Source organism: Gopherus evgoodei, chromosome 19 (genome assembly GCF_007399415.2).
Source record: "Gopherus evgoodei ecotype Sinaloan lineage chromosome 19, rGopEvg1_v1.p, whole genome shotgun sequence".
Lineage (NCBI taxonomy): Eukaryota > Metazoa > Chordata > Testudines > Testudinidae > Gopherus > Gopherus evgoodei.
Genome location: NC_044340.1, coordinates 16,693,763 through 16,716,125, shown reverse-complemented (window position 1 = coordinate 16,716,125; position 22,363 = coordinate 16,693,763). Strand labels below are relative to the sequence as shown.

At 46.8% G+C, this 22,363-nt stretch overlaps 1 protein-coding gene across 5 annotated transcripts in view; it reads right to left on the bottom strand.

The window, feature by feature from the left end:
- Positions 1 to 1,287: 1,287 nt before the first annotated feature.
- The window catches only part of DIXDC1 (DIX domain containing 1), a 74,698-nt gene continuing 53,622 nt past the window's right edge, over positions 1,288 to 22,363 (bottom strand). For 4 of the 5 annotated variants that reach the window (XM_030538225.1, XM_030538227.1, XM_030538224.1 and 1 more), the window contains 14 exons: positions 21,082 to 21,230; positions 17,721 to 17,810; positions 17,571 to 17,624; positions 16,521 to 16,571; positions 15,006 to 15,110; positions 14,323 to 14,376; positions 13,674 to 13,766; positions 13,512 to 13,583; positions 12,853 to 12,939; positions 12,312 to 12,473; positions 10,689 to 10,755; positions 7,714 to 7,822; positions 6,964 to 7,072; positions 1,288 to 5,195 (listed from right to left, as the gene is read on the bottom strand). In XM_030538225.1, coding sequence (XP_030394085.1) covers positions 5,115 to 5,195; positions 6,964 to 7,072; positions 7,714 to 7,822; positions 10,689 to 10,755; positions 12,312 to 12,473; positions 12,853 to 12,939; positions 13,512 to 13,583; positions 13,674 to 13,766; positions 14,323 to 14,376; positions 15,006 to 15,110; positions 16,521 to 16,571; positions 17,571 to 17,624; positions 17,721 to 17,810; positions 21,082 to 21,230 — 1,283 coding nt within the window. In that variant the 3' untranslated portion in view covers positions 1,288 to 5,114. The remainder of the gene's footprint in view (positions 5,196 to 6,963; positions 7,073 to 7,713; positions 7,823 to 10,688; positions 10,756 to 12,311; positions 12,474 to 12,852; positions 12,940 to 13,511; positions 13,584 to 13,673; positions 13,767 to 14,322; positions 14,377 to 15,005; positions 15,111 to 16,520; positions 16,572 to 17,570; positions 17,625 to 17,720; positions 17,811 to 21,081; positions 21,231 to 22,363) is intronic. The other variant, XM_030538228.1, reaches the window with a different exon arrangement.

Below are 22,363 nucleotides of genomic sequence, written 5' to 3'. Positions count from 1 at the left end.
AAGTGGAAGGTTAAACACAGGCAGGTAGATATCGAGCCCAGATTACGTTCAGGGCATCCTCCTGCAGCTGTCACCCCAGCGCCTCGAAGGTGCCCGCTGTGCTGTCTCTCAAGGGAATGCAACTCCCTTTATGATGGCACACAGGCAGATGCTGTGGTTCTTGTATGAATCGATGAAGGGGAAATGCCACACTGATTTGAACTCATGCAGACCCAGAGAACGCCCTAGGTGGGAGTTACGTAGTACAAAAGCGGGGCCTTGTCCTCACCTTCTAGGGGAGGCATGAGGCTGTTCCCCAGTGGGGAAAAGAGCCTTTAGAGCACAGCCAAACCTGCATGTCAGTTCCAGTTAGGCCCACAGTCGCAGGCCTCTCCACCCCAGAAATAGTGCCAGGTTTGACTCTCCCATAACATACATCCGGGTCCCAGAATTAATTGAGCTATAGGCCCCAATTTCTGCATCTGAACTCCCAAAACCATACAGAGCATGACTGACCAGTGGGGCTCACACAGACGTTTCAGCATCAGGGTCTTAATTTGTCCAGTTTAGGGTGGCTCTTTGCCTCAGTTTCCCCATTGGTAAAATGTTCCAACCCATCAGCTATCCTTAGCAATACTGACATTTCCCCATAAGGATTGAGAGACTTCATTAACATCTATAAAGTGCTTTGAAATCCTTGGTTGGCAGGTATTTTATATATATATACGCAAAGTATTCTTGTCTTTATCACTACTGCTTCAAGGTTTTTAAATGATTTAGCAAGCGCTGTTTTCAGCACACAGGACTTGCCTCTACTGTGCCATCACCGTCGGCAAACCCAGCCACTGCACCTGCATGCGTAAACAGGATTGGCTGCAGTGATATTTGCTCATAAATCTGTGAGTTAACTGAGCCCAAAAGCTATTGCATTTCATTTTAAATTATATGAGCAGTATGGTCTGAGTCAGAGGTTAGTCGTAGTTTTAAAATATCTCACTTAAAAATAAGTACAAATCTTGCAAGCAGTTGACCAGCCCAGAGCTGTTTGCTGTTTAATGTGCATGGATCCAAATCTTCTCTTCAAAGTGAGGTTCAGTCTCTGAGCTTTCCTGCTGTCTTTAAAGATTTTGGAAGCCAGATGGAACAGTCCCTTTACTCAGTTCCAGTGCAAGATGGTGTCCTCTGCTGTGTATTCTGTTCCTACTGCCTTGCCAACACACCCATATACATGAGCATTGCATGCCTGTCAACATATTAGAAGCTTCAGTTCAAAGGAACCTCCCTCCCCACCCAAATGGATTGATCAGATTCCATTTGCAAATGAAATGAAAACAGTTTATTTAAATGATTTTTAGTCCATAAATCCAAAGTACATCCAGTCAGATATATACAGCTCTTAGATGTACACACAAACCTCATTTCTCACTCTGTTGGAGGACCTGCAGATTGAAAGTAATTGTCCTTTTAAAAAGTGATGAATGCAATCTTTAGAGTTTCTAGGAAAATATAACTTTACATATAGCATGTGTGTTAAATAATCAAGTTACAATTATAAGGAAACCAAAAAGTAGCTTTGCAGAAAATAGGGCAGAAATAGACATGTATAGAATCAAAGGAAAACGTAAACCAAGTCCAAGGCCGGATTCTGATCCCATATGCCCTGCTCTAAATCAGGAGTAAATCTATTTAAGCCAATGGTGATACACTAGAGTAAAACTGGTATAAATGAAAGGAGAATCTGGCCCCGGTGTACCTACTCTTTTCCAGGATTGTCTTGTCCCCTTTTATTTTGTGTGAATAACTTTCCCTGACCTAACCCATACTCCTTTCTGCTCATTCATACGACAGGAAGCCAAGAGAAAACTGCCATGTCATTGCAGGAACAAAGCTGAACCTGAGTTGTGCATGTGTTAGAGCCTAGGGGAGCAATCCCGGGAGGAGAACAAGGCGTGGCCATGGCCTTCAATTTTAGTCCTCAGGTTCTTTCACACAAGTCGCAGTGACTTCTGTGGGCGTTGGATGTGCATGTCCGAGGGCAGAGTGCTGCCAATACTTTTCAAGGATTTGAACTCAGAACATGCATCCATCCTGTATGTCTATGTTTTCCATTACATGCATCTGATGAAGTGGGTATTCACCCACGAAAGCTCATGCTCCAAAACGTCTGTTAGTCTATAAGGTGCCACTGAACTCAGAACAGTAATTATCACAGAGGGAACAAGGTTTCTGTTCTAGTTTGTATGTGGTTTTAGCACTGATGAAGGGTGCTTGGCTGATAGTGCTACAGAAGGAAATCTTTATCCCCAGAATAAGCATGGGCAGTGGCAATGCAAGTTTCCTTCTCTGTGCCTCCAAATGTACTTCGCTCCAGCCCTGAAGGGAACACAAGACAGTAAGTGGCTCCAGGGCCGATTCAGTCCTTGGTCCCTCTGCTGAGATTGCCAACAGGCATTTCAGTGGTGACAGTGGGGATGGGGATGGGGAACCACTAGGAACAGGACAGATCCCCAACTCATTCCACCTAGGCCATCAACCAGCCATTGCTGAGGTGGTGACCAGGATCACTACTGAGTGAGACTGGACTGAAACCTGTGACCTAGAGGTGAGAAGTTCTATCGCATTAGCAATTACCTCAGCCATTGAGTCACCAAAGACAACTCTTAAACACTGCTCATCTCTTAAAAGCAGAGAGGGATACAGGATGGATACATGGAGGCCTTTGAAAAATTACTGTTTTAATTGTTTCCATAAAATGGATAAGTCCTACCTAAAGCGCACAACTCTGACTGAAATTAAGCAGACTAGTAAAACTTTAATTAAAAGACATTCAAGATAAATTGCAACTCAAATACAATAATGCATTTTAGTATGATAACCCCATGCTGTCTTATAGCAATGCACTAAAACACATGCAACAGAGAAACCAGTGATTTCCAGGGAGGAAGAAAACTTCTGTTTCTTTTCAGTACTGATACTGCTTTTCTCCCATTGAAGAACTTTCCCAAATGCTGACGTTTCGATGGCTGTTTATGATGAGAAAGAGTGTGTGTAAATCAGCCGATGAAATAGAACTGATCAATAATGGCTTAACAGCCAACACGTGTTCTACCAGTGCAGGAATGGGGTCAGAAAGGTATTTGAGCTCTTCCTGCAATAGTGGGAGTGATAAGACAACTACACGTAATTCCTGTCTATATGAGAAACAGCTGGCAAAATATAAAAACAGTAGGAACTAGTTGTACTTTGTAGTGAAATAAAGCTAGCCATGGACCCCACTTTGCGTGGTGTTAACAGGAGACTGTATAAAACATATTGACATTCTCTAGAAAATGAGTAAACTACAGCACAGTATTGTGGAAATATACAGAAAGCACTTGCACTGGTATAAAAATATACACCTCAGACAATGATGTAAACCGGTACAAAATAATTCCAAAAAACAGGAACAAGTTTACAAAAGGTCACATTAATATAAAATAATAAAACCAAGTTCTCCCAGCCTCACCCGCACAACTCAGACAAGCAGGCAGTTCAATGATGGGGCATGTTCAAAGATGAACAGACAGAGGCTGTTTGACCTTTTCAATCAACAGTGCCTATCTGCTGCAGACTGTGGCCAGCTTTGCAGAAGTCAGGCTGCCTGACAATGAGAGCAGGGCCTGGCACTGCAGTGAGATAACCTGGGTCCCTAAGTGTATGTCTATACTGCAAGAAAAAACCACATGGTTGGCTTGTATCAGCTGACTTGAGCTCAGGTTGCAGGGCTATAAAATTGCAGTGTAGATGTTTGGGCTAGAGCTGGTGCCTAGATTCTAGGACCCTCTTGCTTTGCAGGGTCCCAAAGCTCCAGCCCAACTTGAACATCTATCCTGAAAATTTATAGCCTCATGAGCTGGACTCAGCTGACATGGGCCAACCATGGATGTTTTATTGCAGTGCAGACACACCCTAATGGATCTCATAGCACATGCTCTCCCAGCTGACCATTTCCTACTCCATTAGGTGCCAGAGACGAAAGCATGCTGGGAATTGGGGTACTGCTGCTCACAATATCTATCCTAGAAGTTTGGTTATTTGCTTAACGGCCTTGTCAATCAGTGAAGATCAAGTACATGGTGATGCCTGCACAGAGAAAGTGAGAAGAAGGAATACAGATACACCAATCGAACAGACTCTGTCACTTCATCCCTGAAGAAACATCCCTGCTTGTTTCCTGGGAGAGTAGATTAGATTTTCGGTTGGCCTTACTGGATGTATGGAAAGGGCAGGGATGGTAATGGCTGTAGAGAAAGGACTGGCAAAAGGAGAAGCAAAAGTACCTTATCACCCCTGTGGGGAAGCTAGGAAGGTTCCTGCTCCCTTCCCCAAAACAAAAATCCATTGGCAGTTAAGTAAGCACCTGGTTACCAAAGAGTTCCAACTTCCCAGGGCAACAGAGCTCAGACCTGATTGCAAGTTGGAGGGCAAACAGCAGAAGCAAGTCGAGGAAATGGAAGCCTGCACTTGGGAAGAAAGACAACGTTGCCAACCTGGTGGTCTTTGCTATGGTAGTGCCTAGCACAATCCACAAGCTTCTTTCACTGTCAAGTTCCTGGTGCTCTTTGTATCAAGAGCTTGCAAAGTTCACGGGAGGGAGCTCTGCCTCTTCAGCACAAATCATCTGGGCATGGATTTTGGTTGGTCACATCTTCTGGTAAAAGAAGAATCTAGCAGCATCTTCTGGTCCATGAGGGCAGAACTTATGGTTGCAGGTTCATATAATACTGAATGTGTCAAATCAGAGTTGAAATGTGCAGTCTACAAACAGCAGCAGGCATTCCAGGGGGTGGGGGAACCAGGAGAATGGAGAAACACATCAATAAGGCCTCCAGGGTTTTGTTGACAGGACAAAGCAAGATGATTCTTTCCCACCAATCTGCAATTTCAGTCTCACAACACTGTCTGCATTTGGCCATGGAAAGTTAAATGCCAGGCATCCTCGCACACACAAAAGTGTTTTACCCATTGGTTGCAGAGAAGTCCTCTCTTTTGGCAGCTTGAATTGGACATGTCCCAGCTCACACTCTTTTTGGTCATTATCTCCGAGCATTCCAGCCAGTTACGGGTCCCCACAATAATAACACCCAAGAGTCTGATTAATTTTCCCCATGATCCTCTTCTATCCAGGCTACAATTTTCCCCTCCCAACCAGGAATGATGTCATCATCATGGAGGACCTATAAAAAGGCAGAGAGAGAATCAGATCACTTCTGGAGGATGGACACCGCTTTGTTACATCTGAATGGCATGAGAGATGGAGGAATTAAACCAAATAATAAAAATAACTGGCACTTACATAGCATGTTAAGTTCCCACCATGCTTTGAAAACAGCAGTATGGCTGCCTATTCCTCCCCCATAGAGAAAAAATAAGGATTATTATCCCCATTTTTCTGACAGGCAAAGTGAGATACAGAGAAGGGTCATGATTTGCCCAAGGTCACACAGGGAGGCAGTATCAGAACTGGGATTAAAGCGTGGGAACTTCAGTCCTCCGAACATTAGACCATCTCTGGAGAAGCTGGCACTGATGTGTCTTAACAAAAGTTTTTTGGGGGAAAGGCATCGTTTAGGGTTATTGTGGGGAAAAGGGAGAGGATTCTTTGTTATATAAAATAGCTAATTAAAAACCAAGAACCACATTCAGCTGTGGCATAAGTAGGCTCATTGACCTCAACTGGGGTTGCACTGCTTATGCCAGAGCTGACTCTGGCCCCAAGTATTTAGGATACTTTAGCGAAAGCCCATCTCCACCAGCTTGGCTCACACCCATGGGCCACAGAGCCACAAATGGAGCAAACTCTGCACTGATTTAGATGTAGAAATGGCCCGAATCCTGCTGACTTGCCCCATTCAAGAAACCTCTCTGATATCACACCTGCCTTAGCCCCACTGTGCCACCGACCGGGAGCCACCTCAGCTAAGCGCCACCCAGCCGGAGCCTGCACCCGGCAACCCCTTTCGCACCCTAACTCCCTCCCACACCCTTATCCACACCCTGAGCCCCTTCCCGCACCCTAACTCCCTCAGAGAGCCCTCACCCCCACCGGCACACCAACCCCCAGGCCTGATCCACCTCCTGCACCCAAACTCCCTCCCACAGCCCACACCCCAACCCTCCTGCTGCAGTTCAAACTCCCCCTCCCCCGCACCCTAACTTCCTCCCAGAGCCCGCACTCCTACCCCAACTCCCTGCCCCAGGTCAGAACTCCCTCCCACACCCTAATTCCCTCCCAGACCCTGCACCCCCACCCCAACCCCTTGCCCCAGCCTTGAGCCCCCTCATGCACCCCAAACTCCTCATCCCCAGCCCCACCCCAGAGCCTGCACCCCCAGCCAGAACACTCCCTCCCTCCCACACTCGAACCCCCTGCCCCCTCCTGCACCCTTAACCCCTCATTTCTGGTCCCACTCCAGAGCCTAGGGGAAGCCCCGTGCCTCCCCGCAGGGCTGGAGCCGCAAGTGCTGGCTTGACGTGCTGCGAGGGAAGCCTTGAGCCTCCGTTCTCTCCCTGCAGGGCTGTGTGTGGCCCGTGACTGTTTTTTCCTGTGGGTCAATGGCCCCGATAGAAAAAAGGTTCCCCACCCCTGTTTTAGAGGTCTGGCTTGGAATCTGCATCTCCCGAATGGTGCTGTCATAGGAAATGCCTCCGGGTGCAGCTGGCACAGTGAAGGAGGGACCCTGCAAATCCCCATCCACCACTTGTGCACCTTTGTGATCACACTAAAGTCAGTGCTCTGGGTGGGACTGAAGATGTCCCTTTTTGGCTCCTTACTTGGGGGCTGTTGTCCCTTAAACTGTAGCTCTGAAAACTGTAGCTCTGTAGCAAGTTAGAGATTTCGTTCACATGGAAAGTGAATGTGACAGAAATGTCCAGGCTGTTGCTGGTGACACCATACACAAACTTAGATTAGGAGAGAGCTGCTACTAAAGAGGACAAACATACCTCCTCCTTGACTGTGCCAAATTCTGGATCCAGGGCTTTGAAATGGTACCGGTGGGTTCCTTCCCGATCGATAGCTGCCTTGAAGTCCTTCAGCGTCACCTCACCTAACCTGCAAAACAGGAGTTAAGAGCTATCCTCTCTGGCAGATTCTGCCATGGGACTGAGATCAAGTGCTTGGACACAGCTTGTAATATGGCACACTGAACATTAGCACCAGCATGGCACAATGAACAGCAGCACTACAAGTTGAGCCAGAGTGCCTGGAAAATACCTGATACAACCCAAAGCATCTGATCACAGAGAGAATAGTGTCTGTTATTTACTGAAAACAAACCCAAACCAACTCTTCCATGTTTCTTTTTTGCAGTGACTGCGATAGCTGCTATTGTAGATGGAGAGTCTTGCACTAAATGGTTTGTGTTGTGCTGGAGTAAGAGTAAATCTGTCTGGCTGCTGCTCACTCATAAAACCAGAGATGAATTATCATACAAACCAGAGATCAATCTTCTGGGGCTTTAAATAAATAAACTAATTACATATGCATCAGCTGGGAAATCCAGTCAGGCCTAAAGTGACAAATACACATATTGTGGGTCTGCTTTCTTGTCACCACTTCCTCTTTGCAATGAAATACAGTCAAAAGCCAGATTTAAGGGATGGAGAGCATGTTTTGGAGAGGAGAAATACCATGGATTAGATCCGTGCTTTCAGTGAAGCAAACTCTATTAGTGTGGCAAAGCCAGGTCTCACCTCTTTGGTATATTGACCATGAAAGGTGTGAGTGAGCGGTCCGTGAAGTAGAGCACTTTGGTGTAGGCGCTGCTGCTCACAGTGGGTATGCTGTGAGAATGAGGCAATTCTGCAAAGAGAGAAACACCAAGTACTGTCACTGCAGCCAAGGGAGAGCAGTTTTCTTTCCCACCCTGTTCCCCTAGAGGCATTCTCAGCATCATTTCAGCCCAGGAGCAGAGACCCAGAGATGGGAAAGACCTCTTAGATGATGAAGTCCATCCCCTGACAAGGGCAGGATCTTGCCCCCTTACAGGAAGACAGTGCACTGCAAGGTATTACAATGTTAGCCTGAAGGGCCACCCTAGCGCCGCCCCAGGGGATGATGAGACACGGCCCAATGCACACGGTGCATACAGCACACCCCCTGCACTACAGAGACTTCGCCTGCTGTCTTTGTAGTGATCGGAGAATTCCAGCCCATTCTCGGACAATCATTCCGTGAGTGGCACACCCCTTCTAGCAGTTCAGTATAACTGATTATCATTCTGCTTGTCTTCACTGACAGAAAAGAGGGAGCAATAATTGACTGAAACCTACAGGACAAGAGGTCACGTGTCAGCTCAGACCGACTAACTCAGAAAGGCGCAACAGACCCAGTCACCTGCCCTTCTGCCCATATTACATAGACTAGGGAGGTGTCTGTGCGCGTGATGAGTTTCTCTTTGTTAATATGTGCATCTCTCTTTCTGACTGCACCCTTACCCTCCCCATTGCTGCAATACAGGTGTGTTTATGCCAAAGGCTTAAGCAGGGGAAGGTGTACACAGTGAGACCCTCTCTGGTTTTTGACCTTCACAACATGTACACAAAGGAAGTGAACTGCAGATCTGGACATCAATCATAAGGGCTTTCTGGCTTAATGAATCTAGAGCCATCACTTTGAGCTCTTTACACCCAAGCAGATCTGGGTTTGTGATCCGCTAGAGCCTGAATAAATGGACTTCTGCAGTGGAGGGAAGCTGCCTGCAAAGGCTTTGGGAGGTGGCAAGTAAGGCATGTTTTGCATCCATTAGGCTGGTGACATGGAGGCTGCTGCACAAATTGCAGCTTTAGAGAAGAGAGAAAAGGCAACCCAGGTGACTTCTCAGCAGAACCCACATTGGGCTTTTCCTCCAGATACTAAGTGTCCATAATTCCTTTGCTAATATCTCCCTAAAATCCTCCTGGTGCTGAGCACTGCAATGTAGTTAAAAAGTGGGGCTCTCTATTTGTCCCCAACACCAACAGGCCGACTCCTCACTGCTCCTTTGAGAATTCAGTCTTTACAAACCAATGGATTTTTCAGGTTATATTTACAACTGACCCCAGAAAAGCAGTTCCCATGATGCAGAGGAAACTATCGCTGCTCTCAAGTCAGGCAAATGCAGTGAGGGGAATCCTGCACTACAGTGTACACATTAAACCCCGGCCTAAGAGATGGTACTCATGGCCACTAGGTGGTGCAAGCACCCAATGCAGCTAACAATAATCCTTAAGGAGTCTGAGAGAACATGGCATTTCCCCCTGAATCCAAGGAGTAATTACTATTATTTATATTCAGGTATCAGAGGGGTAGCCGTGTTAGTCTGGATCTGTAAAAGCAGCAAAGAATCCTGTGGTACCTTATAGACTAACACGTTTTGGAGCATGAGCTTTCGTAGGTGATTACCCACTTCGTCAGATGCATGTAGTGGAAATTTCCAGGGGCAGGTATATATATGCAAGCAAGCTAGAGATAACGAGGTTAGTTCAATCAGGGAGGATGAGGCCCTGTTCTAGCAGTTGAGGCGTGAAAACCAAGGGAGGAGAAACTGGTTTTGTAGTTGGCAAGCCATTCACAGTCTTTGTTTAATCTTGAGCTGATGGTGTCAAATTTGCAGATGAACTGAAGCTCAGCAGTTTCTCTTTGAAGTCTGGTCCTGAAGTTTTTTGGCTGCAGGATGGCCACCTTAAGGTCTGCTATAGTGTGGTCAGGGAGGTTGAAGTGCTCTCCTACAGGTTTCTGTATATTGCCATTCCTAATATCTGATTTGTGTCCATTTATCCTTTTCCGTAGAGACTGTCCAGTCTGGCCAATGTATATAGCAGAGGGGCATTGCTGGCATATGATGGCGTATATTACATTGGTGGACGTGCAGGTGAATGAACCGGTGATGGTATGGCTGATCTGGTTAGGTCCTGTGATGGTGTCGCTGGTGTAAATATGTGGGCAGAGTTGGCATCGAGGTTTGTTGCATGGATTGGTTCCTGAACTAGAGTTACTAGGGTGTGGTGTGCAGTTACTGGTGAGAATATGTTTCAGGTTGGCAGGTTGTCTGTGGGAGAGGACTGGTCTGCCACCCAAGGCCTGTGAAAGTGTGGGATCACTGTAGTAAAAAAACTTCAGGACCAGACTTCAAAGAGAAACTGCTGAGTTTTGGTTCATCTGCAAATTTGACACTATCAGCTCAGGATTAAACAAAGACTGTGAATGGCTTGCCAATTACAGAACCAGTTTCTCCTCCCTTGGTTTTCACACCTCAACTGCTAGAACAGGGCCTCATCCTCCCTGATTGAACTACCTCATTATCTCTAGCTTGCTTGCATATATATATCTGCCCCTGGAAATTTCCACTACATGCATCTGACGAAGTGGGTATTCACCCACGAAAGCTCATGCTCCAAAACATCTGTTAGTCTATAAGGTGCCACAGGATTCTTTGCTGCTTTTATTATTTATATTGTGGTAGTGCTCAGGAATTTCAGTTAGGATCAAGCTCCTATTCTGCCTACCCCTTGCACTGAAGCTAGTCTATGAAGCAAATGGCCCAGGAGAAATGCTACAGCAATGAGCAATGGAGTGAGAGGTCAGCCTGTACTGCTTCCCAGGAGGGACACTGTGCAGTGGACTTTGTCCAGGAAACCTCTGAGCCGTGAAGCCAGTTTTTGGAGCGATAGAGCTGAAATGCACTCACTGGAGTTGGGAGGCCAGGAGTCTCGATACTCATTCGCTGCTTGGCTTGCGGGCGACTTCCCTTGAGCCTATGGGGAAAGCCAAGAGATTGAGGGCAAAGGGTCAGTTCCACAGGCCTCCAGTGGTGCAAGCAAACTAACCAGGGAAGGAAAATGTCATGAAACACTTTAAGAGGATCATCTTCTTCCACACACACACTTCTAGCCACAAGACCTACCCAGACACACACAACCAGATCTACACACAAGACCCCCCCCCAACACAAACACACAGAGACTCCCAATACACACAGATTTTCACCCAGACCCCTGCTGTAGGATATGGCATTTAAATTTAACCAACGTGAATGACTATTTCTCCCAAGATACTAGGAGCTCAGATTTCCCACAGTCCAGAGGTGCAAAGTGGCACAATCTACAACCCCTACTGAGGGTCAGCATGGCCTGTAGGGATGGACAGGCTTAGAGAGCATAGACTCTGGAGTCAGGTTCGCCTGGACTTTGAATGTCACTGTTTACTTTTTCACTCTGCCACACTTTTTGCAGACATGAAATAGACCCCAACAAAGAAACAACAGATGGGTTGGACTGATTAAAACCACTAACATGGCCCTGCTCCCAGACAGAGACAAACTAACCTTGTGTAGTTATAAGGTCAGCAAGTGTCTGCTTCCAAATACCACCATCAGGCCTAATGGGCAGCACAACAGAGCCCAGGCAGCAGCAATGACAGCCCATGGTGGTGTAGTAACAGCTCTTTGCCCACACAAGCTTCACCGCGCTCTGCAAATGTTAACCAATTAATCCCTACAGCCCCCAGTGGGAGGGAACAGGGACAGAACCAGGAACAGAACTCAAGAGTCCTGATTTACAGGCCCTGTTCCAACTACTTGACTAGATCAGTGGCTCTCAACCTTTCCTGACTACTGTACCCCTTTGAGGAGTCTGATTTGTCTTGTGTACCCTGAAGTTACACCTCACTTAAAAACTACTTGCTTATAAAATCAGAGATAAAAAATACAAGAGTCACAGTGCACTATTATTTGCGTACATTCTCATGTTTAGTATACAATTAAAAAATTCATCAATTGGAATACAAATATTGTACTTACATTTCAGTGTATAGTATATAGAGCAGTATAAACAAGTCATTGTCTGTATGAAATTTTAGTTTGTACTGACTTTGCTAGTGCTTCTTCTGTAGCCTGTTGTAAAACTAGGCAAATATCTAGGTGAGTTGATGTACCCCCTGGAAGACCTCTGGGTACCCCAGGTGTATGCTTACCCCTGGTTGAGAACCATTGGACTAGATGACTGCTTCTCAGTGATATAAGCAGCACATCTTAACATTAGGCTTCCAGTGAGAGGCAGTGAGAGCAGAGATGTGAGGTACAGTAATGAAACACGGTCTGCTGCACCCCAGGGGTTCCTCCAGGGCTGGCTGGGGTCCTCAAGGTCCCTCCATCTGCCACAATCTAGCCTTCTTTAGGATTCAGTGAGCAGAGTGACCACATGATCAGCACATTGCAGGGAGAGATGTGAAGGGATGGAGCACTCCCTGTTTGCTAGCTCTGGTCAGTAAGAGGAGGTGGAGGTATGAAGCAAGCCCAGTGGGGAACGTTTACCCTTCTCTCTTGCCTCTTCTGTGTCTCCATGCGGTGCAATCTCTCCACCAGGCTGGAGATGCCTTGTTCCAGGCTGTCGATGGTGTGGTGCTGCGGGTCGTGGCCGCTGAAACTGTTCCGCAAGCTGCGGAGGGCATCACGCACCAACTGCAGGTCATTTGTCTGCCCGAGAGACCAGGAGAAATCAGCCAATGCAGGGATTCAGAGCCTCGGTGTAACCTCCCTCCCTCCTGGCACTGCACTTCTCCCAGGCCCAAGGGACCCTCAGAGGCCTGCACTTTCCCTTACAGGCTGGCAGCTGCAGAGGGAAGGATCATAGAATCATAGAATATCAGGGTTGGAACGGATCTCAGGAGGTCATCTAGTCCAACCCCCTGCTCAAAGCAGGACCAATCCCCAACTAAATCATCCCAGTCAGGGCTTTGTCAAGCCTGACCTTAAAAATCGCTAAGGAAGGAGATTCCACCACCTCCCCAGGTAACCCATTCCAGATGCTGACTGGAGTCCTGAGCTGGCTCTGACTAAGGAGCAGGGTACCTACCACCCTGTGGGCTGTGGGAGCAGCTCCTTTTCCTGCTGTCTGGAGGAAGCCATTGCTCTGAGTGCTGTGATTGCTGTAGCCCATCACCTGTTGCAAGGAGAAGACGCTTTAACAGAGGGTACAGCAAATTTCTGAATTTCCCAAAAGAAGATTCCAAGGTGCCAACTTCAGATTTGTGAGAGGGCATGGAAAGCAACTGCACCAACAATACAGTCCCATTGACAGCAGCATTCTGCAAGGTACATAAATTCACTTAAGAACCCACACAACTCTGGAACCTAGGCAAGTGTAAGGATTCTCATTTTGCAGATGGGGAAACTGAGGCAGAGATGGGCAGTGAAGGAGGGAGTCAGTGTCAGGGCTGGACAGGAACCCAGGAATTCCTGTTTCCCCATCCTGTGCTCAGATCACTCGACTTCACCCCTTGTCAGGTTGATGGGGGAAGTTGAATAGGTCTGAATTTTCCCAGCTGACCTGCAGCAGAGAGCAGTCCTTCCCAGAAGTTCCAGCTGTGACGTTCCACGGAGCCTGGCCTCTCTGGGATAGAGAGGGAGCCCAGGAGAGCTTGGCACTGGACTCTAGCTGCACATTACATAATGTCAGGCAGAGAACTTCATTCCAAGAGCCTGATGTGTTCCAAGTACTAATGCCCCACTCACCTCTTCTGTCTCTCTCTTCATGCACTGAGCCAGCAGGGCCTCCTTGTGCTCCAGCTCCCGCTCCAAATTTGCCTGCAAAGGGAACAGACAAGTCAGTATGAACTGAGCTGACCAGGCTGGCACCAGCTTCTCAAGAGCAGGGCATGTTGGCGGGCTCTGTACCTGCTGGTAGCTGGCCTCGGAGAGCTGACGGAGCATTTCGTCTAGCTTGGCCTGGTGCTGCTGTACGTGCCGATCCTTCTGGCCCAGCTCCTTCTGCAACCCAGAGGGATTAGGGCATCAGTGTATGAGCAGGTGATGAAGGCTCACCTTCACCTTCCTCAGGAGCAGGGAAGGGTTAAAGCTGGCACACCCTAGCTGCCTTAAACCCCATGTTCTAACTGTACCTTAAGGCCTTGTCTGAAAGAGTCACTCAGGCCCATGCTGCCCTGGGCTACAGACATGCCACAGGCTCAGCACGGAGGCCAGAAGCACAGCTGATCTATAGGCCCAGGATTCATGTAGGGCCCTGAGGATAATTTAATGACACAGATGCGATGGGCAGTAGGTTTGTGGGTGAGCGTGGTGCACTCAAGTGCACACACCTGATGCCAAAGCAACCCGATCACCACTGTGAAAAACACTCTGGGCTATGGCACAGTCCTTCTTAACCTGAGCAGCCATATTCCAAAGGACGTCACAGAGATCTCTTGTTATTGCTATTTATTCACAGTGATAGAGCATGAAGCACAGGGAGGGCAAGAGCCCTACAGGAAGAATGTTTCCAGGGCTCTCCCAATCTCCATGTGACTGGGCTAGGAGAGTCTCTTACTTTGTATTCTCCCAGAAGTCTGTTCCGCTCTTCAACCTTCCTCTGCAGATCAACCTGCAGAAACAAAAGGGAGGTTTGTATCTCAGGAGATCCAGTGCATCCATCGACACAGCCCTCTCCTCACCCTTGTGTGATAAAGGCTGTCGTGGGGCGCATGTGCACAGAATAACAGAGCCTGAAGTTAGCAGCAATGAAGTTAAATGCACAGATTCGGTGCAGTATCCTGTCCCATCTTTTACCACTGCTGCCTCCTCAGTGCTGATTCTACACGCAAATGCTCTGTCTGCTGAATGTCACTTGCCTTTAACACATGGAACAGAGATGACGGGCACACTGCAGTTTCAGCCCAGTTATAATGAAAAAATAAAGCAAAGCTTTCCTCAGTTTCAACCAATGAGGAGGGCCTTTGGAGGATGGGGGAGAAGAAGAGGGACCCCCATAAGTGGGGGGTGAAGCAGGAGATTCCAGTAAGTCTGACTATAGGCCACTGGGTTGCACTGCATTGGTTCCTCTGCATAGCCCAGTGATCACTGCTGTCCCACAGCACATGGACCTACACGGTGCCCACCAGCCCCACACTGTGACCGCTGGGCTCTCTAGCCTGTAGTCTCAGACCCTGCAATCCCCAGCCATCCTCCCCAATACCTGCGACATTGTCTGAGTTAGCAGCACAAATGACTCACATTCAGGTTGTGCAATTCCTCCTTGTCCATATTTGCTCTCAGCAGCTCCTGCTTTAGCTGAAGAACTGAAGCGTCCTGCTGAGCTAACCTCTGCTGCAATGCATCCTGGGAAAATACACATATTACTGTTAGCACAGTGCCACTGGTGTGCATGGAGTAGGCAGGTGCCCTGCCATGAGGAGCTGATGGTCTAAATTTGATAGATAACACAGTGAAAATTACAACAGGCCCAGGAGAAAGAAAGGGACATGCAGAGTGCCAGACTGTGGCCCATGGACAAGGGTGAGCCCTGGCACCCACAGCAGGAGATGTGAAGGCATCTGCCTGAACAAGCTCTCAGGCCTTACACTGGGATGCTCCCTGCTGCTGAATTCTCTGCCTTTAGCTAGCTGTCAAAATCACTGAGGAATTTCTGTGCTTCTGTTTGAACTTCCTGCTCAGGCATGGGGTGGCCAACCTTCCCCAGTGGGGAGAAGCAGCTGTATATTTGGAGGCTCCTTTTGGTGGCACAGAGCCAGTGACCCCCGTCTATTGCCTGCACCACTCACGGGGGAGAAACATCCTCTAAATGTGTCTCTGGGGAGCCAGGATCCATGGCTGAATCAGGGCTCAACCTTGCACTTTTCCATTCATATTACTGTGAAGCAAACAGCTCCACCTTGGACAGCAGTGCGCTTCCTCCACAACGCAATGTGACAGACAGCTCCAAAACTATCTCAAACTCAGGAGCAGATTGTAAAAGGCCTGTACTCCAGAGGGAGGCACTGGGCAAACAAGAACACACACAGCCAAACAACTGCCCCAGCTAAGGAGGGCATCTGCACATGCCGTGGTTCCCTCTCTGCTGCTAGGAATAAACCAATCCACCACACTAAAGTGTTTATTCCCAGGATAACAGGGCTAACAGGCCATGAGAATCACCATACACATACCCTGTTCCACCCATCCCTTTGGGAAACTGAGGCCCAAAGAAGCAATGTGATTTGGCTAAGGTCACAAAGACAGTAAGAGAGTCAGGAATAGAACCCAGATGTCCTAATTCCCAGTTCCCTGCTTTGACCGTATTCACTTCCCAGTGCCAGGAATAGAACCCAGGAAAAGAGCCACAAAAACAATTAAGGATTAGAAAACATACCTTATAGTGATAGACTGAAGGAGTCAATCTATTTAGCTTAACAAAGAGAAGGTTAAGGGGTGATCTCATTACAGTCTATAAATATCTATATGGGGAACAGATATTTAACAATGTGATCTTTAGTCTAGCAAAGAAAGGTTTAACACAATCCAATGGACGGAAGCTGAAGTCAGACAAATTTAGGGCTTGTCTCCACTTACCAGTGGTCCCTTCTGGCTTTGGAATCTATAAAGCTGTGAGCCCTGACTGCCAATTCCCTGCTCTAACAGGCCCCACTCCATTCCTTGGGGTAAACTGAGAGGTATCATGTTGCCACTGACTCCTCTGATAGGTTCCCAAGGGTTACTGTTAATTATTTAATTAATTCTCTCTCTTCTCACCTTTATTCCTTGTAAGTTTCGCGCTTCTTGCTTGTATTTCAGTAATTCCTTCTGTAAATCCAACACAATTTGTTTAAATGGTCGTTTCATGTCATCCCAGAAATATCTCCATCCCTCCCAACACCTGGTCTCTGGAGACCCTCTCAAATAAAACAAACCCCACCTCCTCTCACAGACCAAAAAATATGTCAGACCACAGTTTACAAACCCAGCAACAGAAATCACTCTTTCTCCATGAAACACCTTCTGAGCAGCAGTAGCTTCCTAAACGCTTTATATTAAGTTGCAGAGATAAAGATTGCGAATCCACCAAATCTACCCTTTGGAATGCAGAGCACTTTACTTCCAGCGTTAGTGCTGGGCTACTGCCAACTTCAGCACAGAGCACGAGAGAGACAGGCTTGACAGGAGGGTTTTTCTAAGCTGCTTTTATCTTCCACATGAAAGCTTGTTTACACCCAGACATGGCTAGAAATTTAACAATTGTCCTGGATAAAGGTTTCTAAATGCAGCACAATATGCATCTCTCGAGAAAGGCTCCAGCTTCAAGAACGTGCAGAGAAGTCTATTCAGGGCTGGACTTAATTCAAATAATTGGTTGGTGTTTTGTTTTAAAGGACAGCAGCATTGGCAGCATTATTTAGAGGCAAACTGGGTGAAAAGGGGGCATTTCCCCAGATTCTACCCTACACTAGCTTACAACACAGATGATCATGAAACTACTCATGCATGCGTAATAACAACAACACTCATAAAGCACCTCCCATGTGAGAATCTCAAAGCACTTTCCAAATTCAGTTCTATCATTCTCACGGCCCATTTGGGAGGCAATTATTAATCCATTTTAAAAATTGAGGCATAAAGAAGTGCAGTGACTTAACCAAGTTCACATCGCATGACAGCAGCAGAGCTGCTGGCTCTCACTCATCCATGTGCAAAAACTTTCCCTCCCTCTGCTTAAATTAAAGAGCTATATAGTGCACATAGAAAGGAGCCCCCAAGATCCCAATCCCGATAACCATTCTTTGTCTTTATCTGTCCTCTTCTAACCTTTAGGTCCTGATTTTCGTCCATGCTCTGGTCCAGACGACTTCGGATTATGACCTGAATGCAAATGCACTGCAGTTATTACCCATCCTCTGTCTGAACGGTGCACAAAGTTGACTGAAACTAGATTTTAAGGGAAAAGAACATGCTCACCAGCTGCTCTTCTGGACAAGCTCCATGTTCACAAAGGACAAATGATCCCTCTTGCTCGTCCTCAGGTAATGACCCATTGAGCAGCAATGCCTGGGCAACAGCAAAGGCAAAAAGAATCCATCCAAAAAAGCCATAAGGGGAAACTCAATCCCATCTCCACAGCTTTAGCCAGCAGCATTTCACAGCAATCTAGACCCAATCAGCCTCTAAACAATTTTCTCTATCATTTCTGCTGACATCTTACTGCACAGAAAAGGGGGCTTGTTTTGACACAACCATAAGACACCAGAATGTCCCCAGGAAAGGCTCCTCAGCAGAGAAGTCTGTTGGTGACAGACATACGCAACTCCCATCAAGGTGAAGGAGAATACTGCACCAAACTAAGGTATCAACTCAGCCCTTTTTATGAGTAATGTTTGCACTGGGTTTTAATCTGAGCTGCATAAAATCACCCTTTACAGACAGACAGCATATACAAAAACTGAAGGAAAGAAGCTGAAAGTTAGGCAGAGATTTGCAGCAAGAGAGGTTTTTTCAGACTAGTTTGGAACATGTCCAAGGCACCAATAAAAATTTAATTTAAAAAACAAGCTAGTCTTTCAGTCAATGGACATTCTGATTACAAAGATATTGGAAGGAGGGGACATCTGGATTGAACAAATACAGCAAAGCCTGGATGTGTTTGTTAGGAACATTTTCCACTCTTAAGACCTGCTAAGTAGTCTCTTCACACTAGGAAACAGAACCATGGCTGACAATGGCATTCAGCAGCAGATCCCCCTGAGCTGGTACTGAAAGCACTTCAAATGTGAGAGTAACTGTGACACCTCTGTTTTCAATATCCTTTGGGAAAGCACTACAGAGACTTGAGAGACCACTGCCAGCAACAAGTCACTGTCCTAGTGTAGACTGACCTGGGCCACACGTTTACTGCTGGGACTCAGAAGCAGGATATTTAGGAGCAGACTACAATTCTGCACCACTCAGGGCGAGATGGAGAGAGGTCTGCAAAACTGCAGCCCAAGTTGTAAAGTGAGAGGAGTCCCTCCGCCACAGAGACAGAAGGAAAATCTGAAGCATTTTAAGCAATTCCATCGAGCGTGGAGAAGACAGGGAGGAATTCAGAAGCAGCACAAGATTAACCCTTTTGGCACACCCAAAGTGAACCTGTGTGTCCACAAACAAGGAAGACCATGAGAACTTTAAAACTAAACTGGACAGAGCCCTGAAGAAGAGGGATCAATTCTCCACTGGCTTGTGGGTACAGGAAGTGCTGTTGGGGGGACCTAATATGGCCATATAGTCAGCAGATGTAAATAAGCATAGCTCACTACCTTGATTTACACCAGCCGGAGATCTACTTGTTGTCTTTTCTGCTTCTAGGTTTCAAGAGCCAATTACTTTATGCTGGAGAGTAGCATAGAGGTAGATAGGCCAACAATACAAGGCAGAATTGGGAGGCTGATGAGAGTTAGCACAGAGGGTGCTAGGACAGTGTCATCCCTTACTTTCAGATAGCTTTCTATTTGAGTTCAACTCCAATCTCATTGCTGCCAATTAAAAATCTCATTTGCAGGGATGTTCCATCTTGGACGCAGAAATGCCAAGGCTAAAGGGTCGAGTCCAATTTTCTCACTGGAGAGATGCAAACCTTGCTGAATGCCAAACAGACAGCCATTTGTATTCATTTAATGCAAATCCTCCTGGAGAAACGCTTCTCTGAGTATGGTCCCAAAATTTGCCCAGCAGGACATCTAGGCAGGACTCACACAGGAACACCAAAAGCTGCACAGGGCCTCAGAATTTCAATCAAACCCTTGTGGTCCAGAGGCTTTTAAATATTGAGCAAGAAGGGAAAATCAATTAATCAAATCCAATTTCTTAGACAGCTGTGTCAGCTGCCACCTCCTGCCTCTGAAGAGTGAAGAAGGCAGCATGCCAGCTGCCTTCCCTTGCTCCCGAGGTGTGTTGGGGGGGGCAATGCCAGTCTCCCCAGTGTTGCCTTCCTCTGCTCCCAGAGAGTGCATTATGCAAGCGGATTGCACCAACCATCTATTTTCTTTTGGAATCTTTTGTGTCCCTTGCCCATTGTCAGCTGGGAGCACGCCTGTGTGCTGCTCGCACAATGCGAGCTTTGTTTACTTGTACATAAATATTTACAATTCAAAATAAGTGCGGTTCCCAGCACAAACAGAAAGGGATATTCCTGGGAGAGTTCAGGGTCTCTGCCATATGGAGCAGGGAGTCTGCTGGCTGAGCAGAGTCGCACAAAAGCACAGAGACAAGGGTCATTTGGTCAGGGAAGGACTGGAGCAGGGCAGCTATAACAAGGTCCGATACAGAAAATTGATTCAAATGATCATTAGAGAAAGTGCCAAATTTTACAGCCCAACCAGTCTTACTAAAAGGAGACAGATCTGACTCTTTATGTCTCTTGATCAGTTCTATGAATCTATACTGATTTCCCTGCATTTCTTGTGTCTTTGCATTACTTCCAATCACAAATCACACAAAGTCCGTTTTATTCGCCTTGGCTGCTAACAAAAACCGTGGGCTTCCAAGCGTCTTGGCAAGGAACGGGAGTCCCGGCACATGGGAAAAAACTGTTGCATCTTGCTACTTTGGATAGTAACATACATGTTTTTCCTGGTGACAGCACGTTCAAGTGTTACCGTGTAATCAGGGTATAGGGCACCCACCTAATGAATCCAACAAAATACTGGACTGTAACCAAAAGACATTGACTGGGGAGATGACCATTTACTAAAAGCAGACTTTTCAGCACCCCCTGAAGGAGATCCCTTTCTGGGTGCTCACAATGTTCCCTCTGCACTTTCCCAGTCTGTCCCAGTCATCATTACTGTAATGAATGATGGTGCTCACTAGACTTCAGTCTCTTCATTACTATATACGCAGTCAGCCCCTTTAAGGGCATGCACTGGAAATGAATAAAACCTGCATCCTTGGACCAGCATCACACACGCTTCCATGCACTGCCTCAGCCTTTTCCACCCCTCACACCAGCCTCTCGTCACATCTTCCCCACAGAAAAGACAGCCTGGGAAACCAGGTAAAAAATATGAGTCTCGAATAAAAAAAAAATGTCCAAATTGATTGACACTATCTAAAAATATCTCTCTGAACTACGTCTGGGAGCTTGGAAAAGCCATTCTTTGCTTCCTATCACCTCATTCAAAAGCCCTGCAAAGAAGGAAAGATGGATAGCAACAAAGCACAAGCCCATGAAGATAAGAGAAAGAAAACCCACACTAGTGCTGGGGCTCTCAGCTGGAGCTCAATGAAAAACAAGAGTATGATGGGAAGATAAGAGAAACTGCTGGCTTAAAAGCAAAGCGAATACCTGCAGGCCTGAAATCATCTTCTTTGCTTCCTCCATTTCCTTTTCTAAATGGTCTTGTTGTTCCAGCAGCTGCTCCTCCCAGGAGGTCTCTAGGTATGTCCCAGGGCTTCTGGCCTGCCACTCTGGGAGAAATGGAGAGCCTGACTCTTCTGCAAGAGGAAAAAGCTACATGAAATGGAGATGAACAACAACAGAGAAATTCTGAAAAGCGAGGCACAGCATACAGAGGTCTCCAGCTCTCTGCACTTGGCTCTCAGTGGCAGGAACTGGAATGTCTTCCAGCTGATGTCAAGATAACAGCTAGGGTGAAGCCTCTTCCCTCAGCTTGGGGATTTATGCCTCATTCACCCTCCAAAAGAAACATTACTTTCTCTATGTGTGCATACCTGTGAGCAAAAGGTGACCTGAATCCTTCATTAGCACTAATGTACAAGGTCTCCTGGCGTTAGAGAGTTCTAGGCAAGTTGGAGAGGAGGATGCAGTGTGAGGCTGTTTATATCTCACTGTTGGAGCTGAAGGAAAGGATGAAGGGGAGTGGGAAGGAGGGGATCTCTCAGTGTTGCAGGAGGCACCCCCTCCCTGGCTACTCCAATAAGCACTAATGGACAGATGTAAAGCCTACTAAAGTCAGTGCAAAGACCACACTGACTTTAATGAACTTTAGATCAGGCCCTAAACACTTGTGATCAAGATTTTCCATTGTTTCAGTATTTCTTGCTATTAAGATACTCCACAACTGGTTGCTAAGCCATGAGTGAAAACCCTGGTGGGCAAAGCCAGAATTTTTGAAGCCCTGCCAGGTTTTGCTCCATGTACTGAAGCATTATAGGTGCTGGGAGGGAGAGCATGCCACTTTTAACTGAATGAATGTCTCGCTCCAGTTGCTGTGCTTGGGGAGTGAAATGCACGCCAGGCACATTCACTATGAGCCTCTGTGTCCCATTCCTGAATAAGCCAAGCTTTTCCAGGCAGAACCCTGATTACCAATGTACTCTAGGCCTGGTTCTGTCAAGCTTACTCTTACTGAATAGCAATTTACCTCACGAAATTAATGGGGCTACTTGGGGAGCCAGTTCCTATTCAGCAGAAGGTTGGCACAATTGAGTCCATAGTAATTTGCTACGTGAGACCTTTTCCAACAGAGACATTTGTAATGAGTCAGTTCATTATTCCTGCCTGATCTATCTACTCATACCTTTCACTGCTGTGGTACCTAGGCACTAGTCTCCTGCTACATATCCTCAAAAACATCTGAGCAAGAATTAAAGCAACTATCAGAAAG